At 40.6% G+C, this 23968-nt stretch overlaps 1 protein-coding gene across 1 annotated transcript; it reads left to right on the top strand.

Moving 5' to 3' along the window:
• The first annotated feature begins 616 nt into the window (after nucleotides 1-616).
• Nucleotides 617-23652, top strand: wnt10a (wingless-type MMTV integration site family, member 10a). Its single transcript, XM_046053924.1, has 4 exons — nucleotides 617-678; nucleotides 2340-2605; nucleotides 7774-8147; nucleotides 23058-23652. The coding sequence occupies exons 1-4, from the start codon at nucleotides 617-619 to the stop codon at nucleotides 23586-23588; spliced, it is 1233 nt and encodes a 410-aa protein (XP_045909880.1). The 3' UTR covers nucleotides 23589-23652.
• Nucleotides 23653-23968: the final 316 nt, after the last annotated feature.

Below are 23968 nucleotides of genomic sequence, written 5' to 3'. Positions count from 1 at the left end.
TTTGCTATGCACTCATCCTCAGAATCGCTCCTCCAGTGAATTTAAATATTACTCCTCAGGACGCAGACTAAGTGTTTCGGGTTACCTTATCTAAGGGGATCTCTATCTTGCTTTAACGAGGCACTTGACCTCCCTTGGCGCTCTCCTGCTCTCTGGGTGACGCAAAAAAAAAGTGGGCTGGCGAAGCGCTAAGTGCAGTAGTTTAGAGGACTATCGGTGCGCACTGAAACATCACAGCAGACTTCATGTACAGCGCATATCTTGGTTCAGCCGTCTCTCTCGGATGTTATACCAATGCAAATACCTTGGCGGAGACACCGGAATATGTACGGATGTGTATGAGAAAGACAACACTGACTTTTCCTCAGACTTGTAGCAACATCCTCCATTCAGTAAGTTAGGAGGTTGATGAAACTTTTTTTGAATGAGTATCCCGCCGCTGGCTGGCACCACATCTGGACTTTCGTCGGAGCTGTCAAGACCAGCGCCAACGTCTAGCCGGACCTGACTTGACCCTCTTCTGTTGTCCTCCCTAAACTTTTAAGGCGGAATATTGGACGTTAAACTCCTGTCTTTTTATATTTAAAACTTTTTTTTCTTAATTACAAGGCACAAAATGGAACACTCGGTCCTCAGAATAACATGCGTCTTGGCAGTTATCTGTCTCTTGGATAGAAGGTGAGTTGAGTTTAATAAGAGATGCCTGAACTCAAACAATGTGACCAAAAAAGTGAATCTCTGTGTTCGTTTAATGTAGTACTGAAAGAGCATCTCTAGTTCTTCACTTAACACAATAAAATTATGTTATAATAATACTGAATTAAATAGCCTAATTATCCTAATTATCTATTTCAAGCATATGCTAAATAACCTCTGTTGATCTGGCTAACATGTGCTTAAAGCTAACATATACAAATATAAAATAAATAATAAAACATTAGTTCACGTTTCCCTTTTTGCAGGTTTGCTAACTTAAATAGCCTACTTGAAAATCTGCTTCACATGCACCCCTCATTCCCAAACAATGTTGCCAATCAATAAAAAGTTGCACTTTGGAAAGTTAGTTGTTGAAACAGGTTTACTGTCAAAGCAGGAAACACAACAGGTAGCAACAGAAGCCTAACTGGAATTACCAAGGCAAAATGCAATACCACCTAGAAAGTAGGACACCACTATTCAAATGACCAACATTTGATGTCATGGGTTTGTGATGGTGAGACCAAAGCTACTGGTTACTGTTACAGCAGAACATGCATTATCGTTTTTAAGTTTGTGTCTTTGATAAAGAGGCTTGCAGAAGAGAAACAGGCAGAAGTTCCACATTTTGACAAAACTATGGAAAGAAATACAGTAGTTTGCAAAGTTTCTGCAGTTGTGTGAGTGTCTGTGTGTGTGTTACTGTACACTCCTCCCTACACCTGGGTATTTGTGTCTGCATGTCAGGGTGTGCTTGAGCATGTGCATATAGAGATGTGTGTGTGTGTGTGTGTGTGTGTGTGTGTGTGTGTATGTGTTCCAACAGCCATACATGTGCCTGACACATCCACCTGTGTTTTACCTGTAATGATAATGAAATGAAAAGCTGGGCACTTTGCAGCTCTCCAACCATGATCAGTGTGTCACTGTTTCTCTGTGAAGTAGAAAAGAGCTTTGGGCGCTGAGTTACTTTTGCACACACGATTGATCTCTCACAGAAGCCGCTGACAGTTGTGTACTGAGAGACACACCTTACAAAAATGTCATTGAATTTACGCACTAACTGATTTCCTTAGGTGATTAATATGAGGGAGGGAAGTTTTTTTTCCCCCAGCTGCGCATCTAAAACTGTTACTAGAACTATTGGTTTCATGCCAACAAAGTGGATGCTGTGCCCTCATCCCCCACTTCAACTCATCTGTTCTGCTGTTTAACTATTATCTTGCACTGTACAGTTAAGTTGTTGTCAAAGTCAAGATCAGGAGACAAAACTGAATTAGGCTGCCTGAATCAACATTAAATGCAAGCAGAGTGTTGCAGATTTTGGTTAAATCAGTATAAACCTACATGCCTCTAAAATTACCCACTGGACCTTTGATTTTTATTCTGTATCAATAAGCATTAGATATTTTTGTCATCTAAGCATAGTATAGTCAGCAGTCATTGCTAGGATGTGGAGATGGTTTTGCAACCATCAACCCACAGTTATTGAGGTTTTAGAGGAACTGACTACACTGGGGACAACCAAGTCAGGTCGTCTGTTTGGTACTGTGGGAATTGAGAGGTGTGATGCTCACAGGACCAATAACAGAAAATATTGTACGTTTGTCTTGTCAATAACCTGACCTGTGTGCTCCATGCAGGGTAGACTCCAATGAAATCTTGGGCCTGAAGCTCCCCAACATCGATCCAATCCTGAATGCCAACACGGTGTGCCTGACGCTGCCAGGTTTGACACGGCGCCAGCTGGAGGTGTGCATGCGGAACCCAGACGTCACAGCTTCAGCAATCCAGGGAATTCAGATTGCCATCCATGAGTGCCAGCACCAGTTCAGAGGGCACCGCTGGAACTGCTCCAGTCTGGAGACTAGGAACAAAATACCCTATGACAGCATAGTCTTTAAAAGAGGTCAGTTTTATGGTCACTATACAATATATTACCAAAATTGGTCTACTGTACAATTTCATTTGAATTCACATCTGCCTTTCTTGTAAGCATTTTGCATCTTTCCAATTCCAAATTCCAAAACGTTACTGCACTGGGGAAGCAAAATGTTGTTGATTGTAGAAAACCTACAAGGTTTACACCTCCACCTTTAGGATAATGAGGTGTAGGCAAGTTGAGATGTCACAACAGGCTACCTGCTGAAAAGACAATGATGTATAGGCATGCAGGCCTTCAAACAAGCTGTGGTTTCATCCTCAAACACACTTTGATTGAATACCTTGAAAGGATAGGCTTAGAAAGATTAGTTACCACAAAGATACACATCCTTAACAAGCACTGGTGTAATATTATTCAGTCAAAAGATCATCAAAAGGGATCATTGTCCCTCATAGACACAATTATTTAATGTTAGCTCAGAAGAATTAAATGAAACTCCAAATGATTAGGTTATCTTTAGTGACTAGCACACGGGTATGCACTTTCTAACCACCCTAGTGTATCGGCCTGTACAAAAAAGCAGGTAACTTCAAAAGTAGTTCGTCACCTCAAGATTACCAAACCTCATGCAGATCAGTTTTCTCTGACACTTTGTAGTGCTGGGAGCTTTGCAACTCAGCCACAAAGGATGAAAGAGGATCTTTAACGCTGGGAAGTCCTCAGATGGACCCATCCCAGTTTATTGACTGGAAAAGGCATCAGTTTCTTAGTAGCCAGATCACCTGGATGGATGAACAGTGCATAATGTGGTTGGTATTTTGACTCTTGAGTTAAGTTCGATTTCAGTTTCACCAAATGAGGAAGAACATTCCTATGCAAACATAGCTTCAATTTTTTTTCATTTCTACTAAAAGGACCCTAGAATGTTGGGATGGCGTGTCATAGTGCTTAGTAATTTACATTCTTAAGCAAGACAACCATGAAACTGTAGTTTTGTAACCCTCATTGAGGACTTTTTGTCACCAATGTCTAACTTAAAAAATAATCATAATTACAGTATATGCTTACACACCTCTGGCCTTACTTTCACTCCTCAGTGACTCATTGAAAAGCTGTTTGTCATTATTAGTAAAGGCAGTTGCTGGTTGTCTGGTATCCCTGGTTTGCCTCGGGTGCAGAAACTCCAAACCACTGACATAAACAATCTCTTTAAATTGGATGATTCATCTGTTATATGTTGATACGTTCTGCTCCACAGAAGCTAAACAAATGATACAAGTTAAGTTGCTGCAGCCAGTATTGTGTGTGGCTACTGAAAAATTTAGTTTTACAGACATGGATTAGACAGAATTAACACAAATGTTCGATGTAACTGTCCATTGAAAAATTAATAACCTAGTCTCACACAAGGCTTATGTACACCAAACTATAGTTTAACTAAGTTTAGTGTTTTTACAGCCTGTGAAGCAACTTTTACACTATGACACAAAGCCATTCGAGTAAAACTGATACAAATGAAACTTTTGTCAGCATTGGAACCTCGCCTGTTCAAATATTCTTGCAAAGTTTCCTCAAATGTTTTGATATTCTTCTATTCTAAAGTGTTTGAGTTGTGTATTAGGGGCTCTGCATCTCAGTGTTTATTTTGGTGTCTAATTTTACTATTTCAGACGCTGCTCAGATCCTCTTTGGCTCTGCCACGTGCCTCTCTGCTAATGGATTCTGATAACTTTTATGGCCCCATATTCATTCACGTTTAGCTTGCATTAAAAACTAGGCTAAAGAGGCCGTCAAGCAATACATGGATAGAATCTCTCTCTTGGTCTTTCTCCCTATCTTTCTCTGTCCCTGTGTCTGTGTCCTCCCTCGCTGGGCTGCTCCTAATGCTCTTACGTCCCTTGCCAGTGCAAGTGCTTGTGAATTTGCTCTCAGCACTTTCCCAACTCTCTGCGGCAAAAGCATAAACCTGTTTAGTCGGTTTCTGTAACACAAAGTGACAGTTTCCTTTGAATCTTTAATTCATTTTGTCACTTCCTCTGCCATCAGTTCAGCCGGGCGTGCCGCCACCGGTGAATTATTTGTTAGATTGATTTGTTCCTAGTCTTCCGGGGGCAAGAGCTAAAACAGGCTTTCTATGTATAAGGATGTGCCTAAGTGCCATCCCGCTCACTTCCCCTACCTTGTGTGGGACAAGGTGGTGGTGGTGGTGAGAGTGAATTTTGGACTTGGATTCATCAGGTGAACACAAAGACTACTCCATGTGAATCCTAACTTTGCTGTGGGTCTGCTGGGTGTGTTAATAAGCAACTTTTGTCTAACAAGGTCATTATATCAACCTAAATAATTGTAGAATGTCTTTGTTGTGTTATGTGTCGTTTCCGATTGTGGCCCAAACATTCTATTGATGCAGGTTTCAGGGCAGGGTATGTGCAGCTAGAGACAATATGGGTAATGTTGCCAGATTGTTTACTTGAGGTTTGCTTCCTTTCTAACTGAAAATCAACCCTCTATCTGGTCGACTCACTGCTTTTTCAAAGATATTAAGCAGGTGGGGGACTGCTGTTTAAGGCCTGTTTATTCCAGTGCTTTGCCGAATGACATTTTCACACGGGGCTAAAGTCGGTCTGAAAGTGACCTGACATTGGTTCAGTATAACACTTATGATACACCTTCATCTTGTCTCTGACTTTAATATATACAGATTTTGAATACACAGTTTACGGATTTTGTTTAGATAAGGACAACTTTTCATTAAGTTGAATTCAACTGGGAGACTTGAATAAATGAGTGAAACTAGAATTGCCTTGGGCAAAACTAATTGAGCTTGATTTAGTGAAAAGTAAAGCAAAGTAAGGAAGTGATCATTCACAATGTGACAATATCTTGTATATATTCTTTAAGTTCTGCAGGCAGGAGTGTTTAAATCATACGTTTGTCTTAAATAGAAAGGTGATGGTCTGATGGAGTGACACAACTTTTGTTTCTGAATAAGTATGTCAGTAAAGTTGCTTTACAGTGACAATAGTGTTACTGTTTCTGCAGAATGTGCTGTAAGTTGCATAGGAAAACTACAGACCACAACTTGCTCGACAGATGAATTTCTGATTCATTCATTGTGACTGTGACTTTTTGTGTCCCTAATGTCAAGTATACAAAGCAAAACAATACGTCAACCTTTACATCATATCTCACAAAAAAAAAATAATATCAAGTTTACTTAAATACATAAATAAGGCAGTAACATCAAACAGTGCTAAAAGGGGCAGTTCCAGTTAATAGCTTTTTATTTGACTCCAACAAGCAGCCTGAATCATTTCCCCTTCAAGCAGTGCGCTATAAACTCCTAAGTGGTTTCTTTTCATGTTTTCTTTACAAGTTTCCATTATAATCGTCACTGTTTTCTACACCAGTAAGTGACTGCCAGTGGGGCTTGCTTTTATAGAACCTGAGGGCACCAGTGGTCATAGGCTGTAAGCTGAGATCTAACAACAAACACTGTGGAGGGTACGAGTGTAAGTGCTTCTGTTGCACTTCATCCTTCAATATTCAAGGATTCCACAATTGGACATGGACATAAATGTGTGTGTGTGTGTGTGTGTGTGTGTGTAAGAGAAGAGTACTGTAACATTAGTCTGCAGAATTGCAAATCAGTTGCGGTGGAGCTGCACTTATTACATGTGCCGCACGCAAGTTAGATATGCTGTTGGGAAGAAAGGGATGTGTTTAGCTGTAAAGGCATTTTAGACAGACATTTAACCACCTTCTCTACATGCAGTAGTCCGTCTGAGCCAATTTGAAGTGATTACAAGGCAAAAGCTGTGATATGGCGTTATCAGACTTTCTAACCTGAACACATGCACCTACAGAAACATGTAGTTTGGACCTAAAGTTTCACTGCAAATGATAAAATGACAGAAGCAGATAAATTGATCAAACGCCAGCCATCTGATGCCACTCAGTCAGCCAGAGAAGTAAGCCCGTGACCAAGTGCCAATTGGCCCAGAATAGCAAATGTAATGGTTACCAACTTGGATGAAAGGTCACTTGAAAGTGTTGAAGATTTAAAAAGGGTATCAAGAACATTCGTGGAGGAGAAGGATTGACTGAGGGAGGCATGCAAATCCAGAAATGCACCAAGTTTGGTTCAAAACCTCAAGTGGTCATGTTGTGTACAGTGCTGCAGCACAAATTCAGGTTCTAGCTGATTTGTACTCACTTACATAGATAGTACATGCAAGTAGACAGCAGTGAGTAGTACAGCCACATACTGTATCTTGTATTTAAGCAGCAGGACAGACAGAAGGAGGTGCAGCCCCTTTAGTAGTCCTCTGTGAGTCCTCTGATGGGAGTGGTGGGGGTCTGTTCACGTTCAGCTGGCCCACAGAGACAAATACGCAAGTGTTTGGAACACTTAATTGCTATCGTCCCAGATGTTTCCCCCGGTTATATGAGTCTTGACGTGTGTGTATATACATGTGTGAATAAACTTGTATGTCTGTCTTTATCAAAATAGAGGAAGCTTTTTTACTACAGCATTACTGATGGTAGGTGAAACAAAGCGTGCAAACTCACTAAACATTATGACGCATGTTGCTAACAGAGAGGTTGAAACATCTCTTTGTCTTGCTTATTTAGCTGTTGTTAAAGTTTTAGGGCTAGGAAAATCACTTGACATCTTAAAGTTTTATCCAGCAGTTTTACAACAGAACTTTAATGTGGGGAATTAAATAGTTTTGGATGCTTTTTCAGTTAAAAATAGAAAATCTACCACAACTAAAAAACACTTGAAAACAGCACCTTAATCATAGTTATATGAGTTTGGACTGTTACCTAGCAAATGTCATCCTCCATCTACCTGGTAATCCTCTCATTTCACCTGACAGGTTCATTACACAGACGCACTAGTATGTTCTGCCTGCAGGTTATTTTAACATTTATTAACATTTTACATCAACTCCATCTTACAACATAAATGCCTCTAGAGCGGCTTCTTAAAAGAAATTTGGCACATTGTTGAATATTGACTCAGTCATCATGTCAACTTTCGTTTTCGTTAGACACTTCTTTTTAGACAAAAGATCCCAGTCTTTCCTTTCCCAAACTCTGTTTCCTTATTATTGTACCTCCTATAACCTTCTACTTCCACAGTATGCTATATACCAACACCATGATACTGTCCTTTCACCCCACAGGTTTCAGAGAGAGTGCCTTTGCGTATGCCATTGCAGCAGCAGGTGTGGTACATGCAGTGGCCAACGCCTGCTCCATGGGCAAACTGAAGGCATGCAGCTGTGACGAGAAGCGCCGTGGGGACGAGGAGGCCTTTCGCATCAAACTGCACCGTTTGCAACTGGAGGCCATCCACCGGGGAAAGGGTATGGTACACGGCGTTATGGAGCATTTCCCCGCTGACCTGCCAGGACCCCAGGATTCCTGGGAGTGGGGTGGCTGCAGTCCCGATGTGGAATTCGGTGAGAAGTTCTCGAGGGACTTCTTGGATGCCCGCGAAACCTACAAAGACATCCATGCCCGTATGAGGCTGCATAATAATAGAGTTGGGAGACAGGTGAGTCAGGAAGGGATCGTAAGTGAGAGGATGAGCATTTGTGAGCATTTTGAGTGAGATTTTGTATTTGTATTATTTTCGTCTTGCAACCGTAAGCCTTGTAGCATAGCATAGCAGAGAGCAAGATTATATTTTAATTTAAGCCAATCCTACATTTTAATATTGTTCTCTGTGATTTTGATAACTCCAGGACTAGTATTTAACAGCTTTGATTTACTTTGAATTCAGTAACTTATTCAATTTGTGCCTTTTACCTCAAATTAAAGCGGTACTTCACCAATTTTACACATCAGTTTACCAGGAGCACTACTCAGCATTTAAACACAGTTGTATAGTGTCTACAGTGGCTCTTGGATAGCTTTCTTTTTTTTCTTTTTACTTTGTTTATTGTGTTTCAATGTGTTAATACAGATACACAAGGGTGTAATATAAAAATGCCATTGTATAATAAGCATACTATTTGGACAAACAAAACCTTTTGGTTCGCTTGTACTTAGTTAAAATAGTTGGAAATAACAACGGAATACAGATTTGAACTCACAGATATGTAAAGACAATAATAACAAACAAACAAACAGGCCCCCACGACCCTGTACGTAGGATAAGTGGTTGACGATGGATGGATGGATGGATATTACACGGTAAAACAGGTGGAGAGCGGGTGTGTTGAGTGCTACTGGCCCAATCATAATGCTACAGTGCACAACACAATCTGATTTTATTGATTGGGTCAACAGTGGCCGGTCATTGTCAGACTATCTATGTATGTGTGTGTGTGTTTAAAGGAGTTAGTTAGCCCAAGCTGCACTCAGTAATGGCTGCTCTTTAGGTTCCCTTTCAGCACTACAGGGCAGTTGTTTATCCTAAAAAAAATTTTCTTTTTGAAAAACAACCTTATTAAAGGAGCAGAGGCAGGGTGTGACGCTGCAACATTGATTACTGTTGCTAGTGTGTTTTCTTTTAGTTTGCAGGAGATTATAATTGTTATTTTTTGTTGAATTTCTCTCCAATCATTTAGTTACACTGGTTAGCATATTTGTATGGCTAGGCTTTGTTGAAACAGGTTTCGACAGTTTTTGATTGAATAAAATAGTATTTTCTTAAACAGGATACCCAGAGAAAAAAACAGTTATATCATTATGAGCTTGGTCTTGTAATGGGCCTTTGCCCTTTTACCCTCTTTTAGTGCAAACCAAAGAGAGGAATGTCTATTTGTTATGGTGGCCACAGTGGGACTTTCCTATATGATGCCCAAGATGATTTTATGAATTAGGATTGGCTTAATACACGTATCATAAAGTCAAAGAAGCCTGGTGCAAATGGTTATTTTGTTAGCTTTAATTTGTAATTGATGTGTTATTGTCAGATTCCCAGGACAATAAGGCCAGTAGATAGTATACAAATCTACAGATTTATAGATTGATGGCTTGTACACAATTTGTGTCAGGCTGTTACTCGAGTTACTACTTTTTTAATTAGCTGTACCGTGCCCCTGTTGTGTTGTTTGTTCAGGGTAACTGAGTAATTTATTCAACTCTCACGACTTAAAGGATTGACAGATCTGGGAACGTTGCTAGTTTGGACTAACTTTGTTCAGTTATGAAGGTGGTCTTGTGCTCACTATGTTCAATTTCTGCAGTGTCAGATTAGTCACAATGTTGAAGTAAAGAGACTCAATCATCATCTGTAGTTTTATATAGCTTTCTTACTGATAAGCAGACTTTTCCTGTTTTTCCTGTTTTATTATTATTTGTTATTTATTCTCTTGTAGTAGTCAGTGTCCATCCATCCATCCATCCATCCATCTTCATCCGCTTATCCGGGTTCGGGTCGCGGGGGCAGCAGCTCCAGCAGGGGACCCCAAACTTCACTTTCCCAAGCCACATTAACCAGCTCTGACTGAGGGATCGTGAGGCGTTCCCAGGCCAGTGTGGAGATATAATCTCCACACTGACCATAGGTGAGGGTAGGAATGAAAATTGACCGGTAGGTCGAGAGCTTTACCTTACGGCTCAGCTCTCTTTTCGTCACAACGGTGCAGCAAAGCGAGTGCAATACCACCCCCGCTGCTCCGATTCTCCGGCCAATCTCCTGCTCCAGTCTCCCCTCACTCGTGAACAAGACCCCGAGGTACTTGAACTCCTTCACTTGAGGTAAGGACTCATTCCCTACCTGGAGTTGGCACTCCACCGGTTTGTTGCTGAGAACCATGGCCACAGATTTAGAGGTGCTAATCCTCATCCCAACCGCTTCGCACTCTGCTGCGAACTGATCCAGTGAGAGCTGAAGGTCACGGACCGATGATGCCATCAGGACCACATCATCCGCAAAAAGCAGTGACGAGATCCCAAGCCCACTGAACCGCAGCCCCTCCTCGCCACGACTACGCCTCGATATCCTGTCCATGAATATCACAAACAGGATTGGTGACAAAGCGCAGCCCTGACGAAAGCCAACCCTCACCCGGGCGGCTGTGGCGGTTCAATCCCCTGGTTGCGTGTCGAAGTGCCCTTGGGCAAGATATTGAACCCCGAATTGCCCCTGGTGGCTGTTCCGCCAGTGTGTGAATGTTAGTTTCGGTTTGAGCACTTAGGCTCAGTGTATGACTGGTGAATGCAGATATAGTGTAAAAGCGCTTTGAGTGGTCGAAAAGACTAGAAAGGTGCTATACAAATACGGAGCATTTACATTTACCTGGAAAGAGTCCGACTTACTGCCGAGTACTCGGACAGCTCTCGCTTTGGATGTACAGGGATTGGATAGCCATAGTCCCGCAGCACCTCCCTGGTCTTACGCCTTCTCCAGATCCACAAAGTACATGTAGACCGGATGGGCATACTCCCAAGTCCACTCCAGGATCCTTGTGAGAGTAAAGAGCTGGTCAGTTGTTCCACGACCGTGACGAAAACCGCATTGTTCCTCTTCGATCTGAGGTTCGACTACGGGCCGAACCCTCCGTTCCAGCACCCTGGAGTAGACTTTACTGGGGAGGCTGAGAAGTGTGATACCCCTGTAATTGGAAAACACTCTCTGGTCCCCCTTTTTGAACAGGGGAACCACCACCCCAGTCTGCCACTCCTTGGGCACTGTACCCGACTTCCACGCAAAGAGACGTGTGTAATGATCAATGTGTAATCAAATCACCTATAACAATAATAAATAACAACAATCATCAGTGTTGTTTGTTATAGTTATATTATGGGGACTTCTTTTTAACTACATAAACGGGTCAAAAAAAGTTTTTCTGGGTAAACTATTAAATGAAATTGTGTATTACTGTAATAATTTAAGCCTTTTAAGCAGTTTTATTAAGTTAAAATTAGGTAACTTCTTTGGGCTAATACGCTCCTACAGAGGTTTCTGCCGTGGACAATGGGAAAGAACGATGTAAATGACAGTGATAAGCCTTGATGATATCCAGCACTGTGGTCTAACAGAGACAAGAAGCGACCATAAATTGCTCATTGTTCCCTGTTTCCTCTTGAGTAATTTGGGCCTGTATCTTTCAATCAGTTTACTTCTGGTTTCCTTGATTATGCAGACAAAACACAAATGGGACGTGTCAGCTGAACTCAACAACAGCTGGCCTCTGTGCAGTAGCTGTAATGGAAGAAATAGTCATAGACTGGTGACATAAATTCCAATCAGTGCTGTGGCCTTGGGAGTAAACTTTGGGCAGGGGCTGATATGACATTAGTTGTAGCCTAATGAGTTCATGAGCCTTTCTCTTTTGTTTGGATTTAGTAAGTAAGGTTATAAAACCTGGGATGTTGTATGTTGTCTTAACTCTGTCTACTGTCTCTTGAGGCCACATGCTTTCCAATAATTGAAGCTTTGGAGGGCGGCACAGTGACTTATACACTGCCCCACATCCAAAACTCCCTCTGGTTTGATCCTGTTTTGTCTCTACTTGTTGGTTTGTCCTTTTGCCGCAGTCTATCCTGTCAAAATGCCCTTGAGCAAGCCATCTCTTCCTGTAAATAGGTGTGGATTTGAATCTCTAATATGCAAATATTGGTTATGAGTAGTAGTACCAGGAAGACACAAGTGTAAACATAAGTTTAAGTAAGTATAAATAGATTTTAAAATAATCACCAAACAATGCCTTTGCTGTTAATTCTGCCCTCAAACATGATGATGACACAGACACAAATTAGCGTATTAGCCTCATATTTAAATGCCACTTTTATTATGCAGGCATAACCACAATTACATGTGATACCTTGCTATTAGAGGGATCAGTTTGGCAAAAGAAAGACATCACGGTCACTATGAAGTTGCATAGAGAGGGAGTCAGAATTACAATGATTAGTCAATTAATCCATTAATCAATTAGTTGTCAACTATTAAATTAATCGCCAACTATTTTTTTAAAAGAAAAACTGTCAAAATTTTCTGATTGTAGCTTCTTAAATGTGAATATTTTTGGTTGCTTTGCTCCTCTATGACAGTAAACTGAATATATTTGGGTTGGGGACAAACGAAGACATTTGAGGATGTCACCTTGGGTTTTGGGAAACACTGATCGACATTTTTCACAATTTTCTGGACCTAATAACAACTAATTGATTAATCGAGAAAATAATCGTTTGTTGCAGTCCTAGTCAGAATCAAAGTAATATTTGTCTTCTGTTTTGGCTTGGACTGTTTGCAGTATAAAGGCTTATATATATATATAGCCAATGGGATGTGTTTTGAATGTAATAGGCAACTAAAGATGTGGAAATCAACATTAGCTGTAGATGTGACTGGAAACAAAAAGTCCATTAGGGTGCTGCTGTGTTATATGGGAGGCACAATTTTGACAATGTTCATTAAGTAAAATAAATTATATAATTTTATAGATTATATATATTACAATTATTATTATATAACAAGTTTATAAAACCAATCCAGTTCCACCGTTGGGCAGATGAAATGCTCCAGAGAAAATCTTTCAAAATCAGAATACGTAATCACACCCTTTAAACACTGAGAAGAGTAACAGCAGCTCAAAGAAAACAAACTAAAACTTGCACTACTCAGCTTTATTTCAATTTACGGTTTGATCTTTCCAGACGGATATTTATGTTGGCTGTCAGGCTCCTCACAATAAATTTTGTTTTCAGTGTGCCAGGCTGCCAAGCAATCCGAAGCATCAATCAAACAATTAAAACTTTGACTCAACATCAAATAGATTGTACCGCGTTTTTGGAAAAGCCTCTTTCTAAGGACTATGACAAAAATGACAACCAGTGCTCCTTCACCTTTACCACTTGTATTTATACACAAGCTTGATGACCCCTTGGTTGGGTTCAGGCTTATATGTCATTGTTGCACATACAAAAAGGAGAGGAGAATTTCTATTCCCCTACTATGTTGTTGAAATTACAAAATGAGCTTAACGGACATCTATCATGGAAAATGGAGGTATAATGAAAAATTTGAGGACAATGTGAGCTTTCAGTACAATACCAAACCTTTGTTTACATGGAGATGCATCAAGGGGCTTGTTGATTTGTACAGCTTACTGCAGGCTGGAGATCAGTGCTTGAATGAGTGGGATGTACAGAGGCAATTCCTGGCTGGAAGAGAGAGAGAGAGAAAGAGGAACAGATCGAAAGAGTGGGCACTTAAGGACAGAGAAAAAGAGACAGAGAGCTAACTTAGGATAAGTCTTTGGAGAGCTGTTGTACTGTAAAATACACCGCATCTTGATGACTTCAAATAGTACAGAAAGCCGCAACAAAACCCCCTTAAGACCTTGGAACAGACACATACACACAGAGATGTAGACACGTACACACACACACGGCCCCTAGAAAACACTGACAGGTGGGGCCTCAAAATAATGCCTACCCTTCCCGTATCTCTTTCCTCCCACCGACCTGCCACTACCACCACCTCACCTCCCTCCGTTCTGCTCCTCCCCTCCACCCCCTCCCCCCTTTCAGAGAAGTAGTCTTTAAGCAGAGGAATGCGGTGGTTTTTTAGCGGGGTGTGCATGTCGCCTCATGCCCACCCCAGGGTTCTCACGACGTCCCGTCTTGTTTTTAGCCCTAATTAGTGGCTGCTGGCAGTTTGGAAACAGATGTTTAAAACCCTGCAAAAGATTTTAGACTTCAAACACCAGGGCGGAAAGTAGAAAGAGATTCGCCCCTTCCTTCCCTCCCCTCTTCCCCCTCTCCTGCTCTGCCTCCTCCAACTTCTCTCCAATAGGACTGATTACAGAAATAATACTGTACACTGCGCACAAGAAATTAATGCGGAGGGGAGGTTAATTTACATATGATGTCAGCACATCATTAACATCATACATATGTAAAGGTCAAACTTTACCAGCTGCTTGTTTACCCTTGAAAAAAAGAAAACTACATTTTGAGTAAGTTGGGAAAATTAATAAAAATAAATGTTAAAACCCCTCCAAAACCAAGTAGTCAGAATCCTGCAATAATTTTACTATGAAGGTGCACAATGCAGCCTTCAGTGGTTTTGTTATAGTGAACTGAAACACACGACTGTTCAGTAGTTAATAACAGTGGCTGACTGACTACATTTTTAAAGTGGCTGATTATGACATGGAAACACTTCACCAGAGAAGTAAATTTCATGGCCAAGTTTTGTGTTCAGAGTGTTCTTCTCAATCGTTAAAAGAGCACACCTCAAAACAAATGCTTGGCACCCTTTCGTGTGTTCATGTTGCAGAGCTTAGAGCCATGTCAAGGTTCTGTTGAAGCCTGTCTGCTCATTAGGCAGGTGGTGACAGTGTTGGCTATGCAACAGTGTGCCATGTTACTGGCAAGCGTCTTCTGGTAATTATAATTTACCATCAGGGCCTGACTTCAGGGCAGTACGGCAAGATAGTATCCCCCTTTTCAGAAAGGGAACTGTACATTTGAACTTCTATTGACCCCCTTTTTAAATCTGTAATGTAGCCAAACTGCTGTTCAATACTGGAACTGATTATGCACATTTGCCCTGACTTGCTCCAAATCCTTATTAGGGGTCGTGCTCATGGGGGCACTTGTTTTGTTGACTCTTGGTGATCTTCAAAGTACTCAAGTGAGAGTGGCTGTGCAGCAGTCATTAATGCTCAAACAGCACAATGCAGTTTTGGCTTTAAAGTCAAAAGCTCATTTACACTTTTGTGTTGCTATAATGAACATTTGTACTAAATTGGAATAAAATAGCAGCAATAGAAATGTGAGATGGCCAAATCCTCTTTGGCCAGTCCCTCTATCACGTGATCAACTGGCTAATGGATGCCCAGTTGTCATATCATAACGTCAGGGTTAAGTGCAAGCTTTGTGCGGCTCTTCACGTAAATATCATACATTTTGCAATAGTTCCCCTCGGACCAAAGACATAAATTATGTTAATGCATCAGAAGCTAATTTAATTTAAGGTGCTAAATATTCTCTTGTGATTAATCTGCACCTACTATATTGTACAATAACATCAGCTTCCACTAGGCAAAAAATGGATTCACTTGTGTCTGATGCCAGCCCCTACTGCAGCAACTCATGTATCGCATCGCTTAGCAGCACAGGAGGGATTTGGTATTGGATTGATTCAAAAGTGAAATAATTTGGCCACCTGCAACTCATACCTGTAACAAATGTGGTGGTAACTGAATCTGTAACTGCTTGTAAATCTGATGTTTACAGGCAATTGAAGACCTACTTTGTGTGTGTGTGCACGACATTGCTTTCAATAGAAAACTGAACATACTGCAGCACCCCCTCTAGCTTGTTCAAACCAGCTATAGTGGGACTCCTGGGATCCTTTAATGCCTAATTTAACCTTTAAGCAATGATAAACTGCTCTGGAGAGGCCATTTACGTTAATTCATTGACCCACATGAAAAGCAAAAGTGTGTTTGATCAAAAATAGCAACATTACTGCGGGGTTAGTCCTGCGCTCCACAGTGGCCATTTCATATCATCAGCAGTGCCGACCAATCCAGAGTCCTGACAGTACAGAGGCAAAGCATTTGATCTGACCTGCCACATATTGTGCACACTAACACATACAAACACACACACACGCCCGCATGCTATCCTCACAATTCTTCTACTCACACGCTGACACATCCACGTAAATATACACAGAGGCAAATGTTTCATAGTAAAAGCTCAGCAGGTGGAAGTGCTTTAGCTGGTAATAACATTTTATTAGAGTCTTTAAATGAGAGCTGTGGACACTGTGTGCAATTAACAGTGAGTAAATACTACACACACACACACACAAACTGACACTCATTCTAATGTAGTTCTCACTGTATACTCTAGGTATGCATTTGCTCAGTAATTGCATGCCATTGTGTTTGCATGCTTGCGTGTGTATTTGTCTGTGGACGCTTAACTGTTCTTTTGAAGCAAGGCGTTTGATTTGTTTAAAGTGATGTCTGGGCTTAATGTGCTGCTGTGGGATTTGTTTGTGTGCTTTGATATCGCCTTGGCTTTCTGCTTGGCTTTAAAGGCCCTTTAGTAGATTTTCTTTGAACTGACAAACACAAGGCAGCATGAAGACTAGTCTGCTGTTTATCGGTAGGAAGGGTCGATTGTGGGACACATAGATATTAGATTAGGATTTTCCCAAATGTGGTTAGCGATGATGACACAGGGATTGGCCAATGATTAAATTCAATGCGCCCAACAAAACAGGGCATAAGGCATAAATTATACATGTGCCGATACAGTGTAATTAGTTATGACTGGCAATGAAGTTTCTCAGCGACTGTGTCTCCACACGGTGAACGTTAACTATATTATATAAGTCTCATATTGTAAAATGTGTTATTAGTGTGGCTTAACATGGAGACCAAGCACCACACAAATCATAACTGTACACAGTTTTTAAATATTTGACAGAAAGGAGCACAACGTAATGCATTATATTTCTGGGATTCTTCATTAACGTTGTTACACAGACAGCTAATTGCTCCCTTCATCACAGATTGGTGGTCTTATGTGTGTCATGCCACAGGACTTTCCCTCTACAAGAAAAGCTATGCTGCAAGTCATCACCAACCCCTTCATTACCACTGAGTCAGTATTGACTCAGCCAAATCTTGATGTTCAGAATGACAAAATCAGGTTTAACATTAGGCTAAAAGGAGTGTGGCAAAACTTTACCTTTGGCATTCTGCAGTTGTGGGTCAAAGTTTGACAGGGTGGCAACAGGCACGTTCATGCTGTGAATGAAAAACCGCCTCATAAATTCTGTATAATATCGAAAACGATCAGTATAATTATTGACTATTTCTAAAGGGAAGGGTTAAACACACGTGCAAAGTATTTGATTGACACATAGTATAATTTTTGATTTATTGTAACACAAATAAGGAAAGTGAAAAATAGTTTCATACAACTACAATTACAAACTGTCAACTGATGACTTCATCAGGTTATGTGTAAAACAACAAAGCAAAAAAACAACAGAATAAAGTGTGAGAGTACAATTAAGACATCTAAGTTCTGGCTGAAGACACGGGTCACATGTCATCAAGCTTTCTTCCTCTGCTCATGTCCCCTGGCTTTTGATTCTACCTGCTGTTTTCTCTCCAGTAACGGCAAAAATGAAAGAGTCTTTTACCTTTACCTAATTTATGCACTCGTTTTCAACATTAGACTGTGGTAACAAGGCCAGACACCATCTCTGATCTTTAGCTGACTTGGTCCACACCTCTTCATTGCACGATAGTCTGCTCTACTCCAGCATGGCGTGCTTTTGCCTTGGTCTACTGTATTACAGTATGTAGCCTGCAGTCCTAATCTGCCACCAACATGTTGTATTTGATCTCTGTCTGGGGTTGTTTTATAGACGCCTCTGTCTTACTCTCTAAGCCAATTAAAACTTGCCAGATGTTTGTTTCTAACTGTGCTCCACCATTGACTTTGAGTCAATTACATCGCTGAAGTGTATGTGCAATGTAGGCCAATGTGTAAGCAATGGAATAGCAGGTTTCCATCTTATCATTCAGTAAATCATATTTTTCAAAGACAGTTTTTTAAGTTAGCATTCTGTCTACCTTACATTGCAAGGACTTGCAGACATGGAGAAAGCAATGAGACATACATTGTCATTGTCACTTCTTTGATCTATACCATGCACCGCAGTAGCTGACAGTATGTGTGTTATGCAAAGTGTTCTTTTCTAGCCAGCTTGTATAAAGTAGCTCAAGTTAGATGTACAGTATTTGTTTATTTCCTGGCTCAGATTGCCAAAACAATCACAGCTGATTGACAGGTTAGATAGGATTGCTTATTACAATCTAATCTGTATGCCTAATAGGAGCAGGACATGATGATTAAGCCTAGATGGAGTATCGACTAGAGAGACAGGTGACACCCACCCACTCCCTCACAGACACACAAACAGCCTTTGTGTATCAAGCGTTGTAGGTAAAGCAAAGAGATAATCCAAAGATCATCTCCCGCTCCTGTCATCCTCTTTTCGTCTCTCCTTTCCTGTGCTTTCCCCTCCCCTAAAGTAATATGCACTCCCCTACAGTTGCATCAACCAGCCCCTCCTCCGCTGGCCCTGCATTGCCTCTGGGCTAATTCTCAAGATCTACAACGAGGCAGCTATAAATCACTGCGTCAGTTTTCTTCCTCTTTTCCACAGTAGCCAAGTCAGATATCGTAAACACAGACAACACTTTTCTATGCTGTCTCTCTCTCCCCCTCTCTCTCTCTTGTCTTTGCTACACGATGTCATAACCCCAGGTACTGATGAGAAGGAACAGGAAGAAATCACAAAATGAGTAAAATTAGTCTGGATATTAGAGTGGTCCTTTGTGGCCTGCTCCAATTTGTGTCATGGTTATTTATTGATTAAAACAATATCCATGCATTTTAAATAGTAAATATCATAAGTTGCATTAATTTTGTCCAACACTTTTAAAACAAATTTAAATTTGAAATGCAATGTAGCATTTCCATTAAATTAAGTTCAATTTGGTGATCATTTGCAATTTGTTTTCTTTTTCTCCTCTTGTACAAAATGTTCTCAACTAGTGTTTCCCCCAGCTCTTCTGTCATGTGGATCATCACTCCACATGTTATACAGTACTGACAGACCACTTCTAACATAGCAAGAGCAGACAGATTCCTCATTTCCTATTACCTGTTAAGGGTCTGGATTGCACCTGTTTGCCTTTCAACTACACGCCAAAAGAATATCTGACATTTCCCCCCACACACAAAGTACTCATCACCTGGAGTTATGTTCTTTTGTTGAGGTTTTAGGAGCCTGCAATATTTTTTAAAGACCTGCCCAGTCAGAGCACAGGGTGTGCAGTATGCCTTGAGTGTTTAATGGATAAATCCACTCTTAAACAGAACTCACAGATGTTATTGCTCTGATGTTGAATCGGCCTATATGTTCATTTTAAATGGTGTGGTATTCCTCTTTAAATCTAAAAAGCTGTTGCAGGCCTTGTCATTGGTTAACATGTCTGACTTTAGCTGAGTAGCAACAAGTTGCAAACCTTACTGGCTGTGTCTGACAGAACAAATCAAATGTATAGGATGCAGCATTATCCATTTATAGTGACACTGCATTAGAAATAATGGTAAACATTTAAGTTTTGCTAAGCCCATTAGTTACTGTTGCTATCCCTGTCAAATGTTCTGTTCTTGCTCAACACCTATGCAGTTTATAATTATAACAGTGGCAGAATTTGTAGTACTTATTGTAACAAATAAGTCCCTTATTTTTAGATAAAAGTTGACAACAGAGTTCTCAAGACAATCAATTTTGTGGGCTGTAATGACAACTCTTGCTTTCAGGACAATAAGACACGAGGCATTGAAAATTGGGACTCTCGGGAGAATCTGTTGCTTTCTGTGATTTGATTTTCAAAGGGCTTTGCTAAGCAGGGAAGACAATTAAATGGGTGTCTTTAATTGAATGGTTTATATGGGAACACAATCCTTATTAGCTTGTTTTTATGTCCATACTAACTTTTACATTTTAAAATGGTAAAAGACATGAATTAATCAGTGACAGAGGTTAATTCAAACTTGCTGTTGTTGGCGCCGATTCATTTTAAAAAGGTTTCTATCACAAAATTCTACCAGTAATGTTACCACTCTGGTCACAAACTGTCTGCTCCAGAGTGGGTCCACTTGGACTTGTGGCGTGAGAGTGAGTGAAAAACATGAATTGTGTGAGTCTCACGGTCATTGCAGAAGATTTGGCAGTCTTGTGAATCGATTCCTCACACTTTTGGTCTTGTGTTTTGGGTTTTGGAAATGCGAACAAAGACAAGACACCACCCTCTAAATGTACTAAATGTACTACTGTAAAGCAATGGTTTTGTGGGCGTCACAATTTTAGTGAGAACAAAATTTATCTCCAAATGCTGTTTCTGCCTTAGGGTAATATTTACTCTTATGTAAACTACTCTGCTTTAGTACATATAAAATGTTTGAGACATGCTGCTGTGGTTTCTAATCTCCCAGAACAATTTTTTATTTGTTTTATTTTTATTTTTTCCGCTGCAACAATATGACTAAATACCATTAGAAATAACACTTTTGAGCTGTTTTTGTTGTTTTCCAGTCCTTTGAAACCCCCATCTTGCTGCAAATGTACTTTCAAACAGTAGCAATGTGGATGCAATTATGACTCCTAGGTCAGTTTGTCTCTTTAAGGTTTAAGTGGGTTGGAGAGTTCCATGATTACAGACTTTACAGTGTGTTTAAGGCCAGCACATTTGTGATTCTGGGGTAGCCTCTGCCCCTGTGTAAAAAATGAGCCAAACACTGCAATCTGAACTCAGGGCAAGTGCTGTTTGAGCTGTTATAATGTTGTTTATTATAAAGTCTTTCAGCCTCTAGGATCTCCAGTGATCACAGCTTCTTTCAACGCTCCAAATAATAGTAGGACCATGTTTATCCAAAACGGTAACTTTACTTTCTGTAATCCCGACACATCAGCGAAACATGCAATAATGCAAAGAATTTTGTTGAAGAATGTTGTTGTTATGATATACCATCAAAAAGATTTTAAGATAACAATGTTCCTGACATTTAATTTGTTTTAAATGCTCTATACTGGTGGGTTTGGTGAGTGAAGGCAACTTAAACTTATTTTAGCTTTGATTGTATACATTTTTATAAATAAGTAAGAAAATCATATATGACATAAATTAACCTTTAAGTTTAAGCAAAACTGGAAAACCACTGTGTGGCATTACATGGAGCCTTATAGCATGCAAACCAAGCCCTCTACTGTGTTCAAGAACTTGTTCTCGCTCCTTCTGAGAAAGGTTAAATCACACAATGAAACTGGAAAAGTGAAGTATCTGATTTTTGGCACCGGCCCAAATTGACATTGAGAAGTGGGTAACTAAACTGTCACAGTCAACATATGATGGATCTCTCCCATCTCTATTTTCCCCTCTATGTTTCTGTTGTTTCTGTAATGGACAATCCTGGTTAAATAATGGAGCAAGTGTGACTACGTAATGTAAAAAAGAAAAATAACCCACGTGATGCTCTTCATGGGAGAGTTTCATGTTCTGAAGCTAAGCAAGAAGAGTCTACAGGACCATTCCTGCACATACAGGCAGTATCACCATGTACACACAAGCATATGGTCCACATGCTTACACATACAGTACACACACACACACACAAAGAAACCCACACACACACCTACCATGTTTTAACAAACTCCTGTACGTATCCCTTAATTGGTCGTACCTGTAGTTCACCATTTCTGTGTCATTGTTATCATGGATAGTTATTTCATTGATGGATAATATTTTGTGCATGTGTGGAGATTAGCATTATTGCTAGCACATGTGTGGGATGTGTTAAACTGTAGAAGTGTTCAGTGTGACGTGTATGTGTGTGTGTGTGTGTGTGTGTGTGTATGTTGATAGGGGCGGCAACAGCAGTAGCATCTGTCAGTACTCTGGGTGGCCTGGTGTTCCTGTTGGTAATAGGATCTTTAAGTTTAGAACAGGTGATGACTGATAAACATATGCACACAGACATACACACACACACACACACACATACACATAAATAAGTAAATATATATATATATATATATATATATATATTTACATGCGTACATGTAGCCTTAAGGAAATTTTACCGGGATAGACAGGATTTATGCCATGTAATGTTTATGTGTGTGTGTGTAGTGTGTGTCCTGCTGCTTCTACTGCTGAAAAGGGTGAGTGGGTCTTGCAGTTTTGTTTATGCTTATTTATGTGTGCATATATACTATAGACATCAGAAGCATTCTTGTACATCTTAAAGACTCTATATTCTCATGGTTTGTTCTAGCAGGGAACAGCAACACAAGAGATTGGACAAAATAAAACAGGAACTAACCAAACTAAAACACCAAAACCATGACATATATAAGATTTCAATTGTAGTACTTAGTAATCATGTAAAACTCCTGTAATGTAAAAATATGAAAGCAATACAAACTGGCTGTTGATATCCACTTGGTTCCAACTGCTGCCAGCATTAAATCAATAAAGTGAAAATACCTTAGATTTATTACCTGATGCCAAAAGATGAATAATTACACCACTATCTGTTTAGGTAATACCTGCATCCATCTGTGTTATTTGATATCAGTATGTTTGACAACAGGCTCAGAGTCAGACCACCTGGCTTGTTAAATGCGGGACTGATATTCCTTCAGGGCATTATGTGCCATCATTCACTATACAGTGGAATAGTGGCTTGCTTAGTAGAGCAAACAAATAAAAAAAATGAAGGAAAGCCAGTATGAAATATGACATCTAGTCTGTACCTGTTTATATTATACGTCAAATGTAACCAGTAATCAAGAAAGTCATTAATCCCTCTCATTTTCTCCACACACACCTCCCTCACTTCCTCATTTCATCCCACTCTTTCTTTTTTGTCTCTCTCCATCTGTGTTTTTTCGCAGGTGGTGCTCGACCACATGAGAAGGAAATGCAAGTGCCACGGTACATCGGGGAGCTGCCAGCTGAAGACCTGCTGGCAGGTCACCCCAGAGTTCCGGGTGGTGGGCTCAATCCTCAAAGAGCGCTTCCACATTGCCACGCTGATCAAGGCCCACAACCGAAACACCGGACAGCTCGATCACTCCCACAACAACAACAACCATCACAACCACCATAACCATCACAACCATCACAACCACCACAATCACCACCACACACACCGGCGGCGGCCAAGCATCCATGAACTGGTCTACTTTGAAAAGTCACCAGATTTCTGCGAGCGGGACCTGGGGTCAGACTCAACGGGTACGCAGGGGCGGATCTGCAACAAGACCAGCCCCGGCATGGACAATTGTGAAAGTCTGTGTTGCGGGAGAGGCCATAACATCCTTCAGCAGACGCGGAGCGAACGCTGCAACTGCAAGTTTCACTGGTGCTGCTATGTGGTGTGCGAAGAGTGCAGGATAACAGAGTGGGTTAGTGTTTGTAAATGAAGAAACACACACTAAAAGACTGCACACAATAAAGAAAACAAAGACAAATAGACATTTTTAAACCAAGACTATTCATTTGAATGGCCCATACATTTTTTTGCGGTGGACTGCTGTTTTCCAGAAGAGCAACGACAGCGTGTGAAGCAGTTGAGCCGGCAGAGAGGTAGATGTGCATGTTGGTAAAGAGTGTGCACATGCAGCAAATAAAGCTGCCACAACTCAGAGAGCTTGGATATTTACTGCATCCCTCTTGAGACATATCAGATAAATATCTGAAATACATGAAAGCACCAAATATGAAATTTGGGCTCTAATCTATTGTTGTTTCATCTGCATATGTTGACTGACACACAGCTGCATGGGATTCAGGTGAGCAAAGA

Source organism: Micropterus dolomieu, linkage group LG07 (assembly GCF_021292245.1).
Source record: "Micropterus dolomieu isolate WLL.071019.BEF.003 ecotype Adirondacks linkage group LG07, ASM2129224v1, whole genome shotgun sequence".
Classification (NCBI taxonomy): Eukaryota; Metazoa; Chordata; class Actinopteri; order Centrarchiformes; family Centrarchidae; genus Micropterus; species Micropterus dolomieu.
This window is presented reverse-complemented; position numbering and strand designations above follow the sequence as displayed.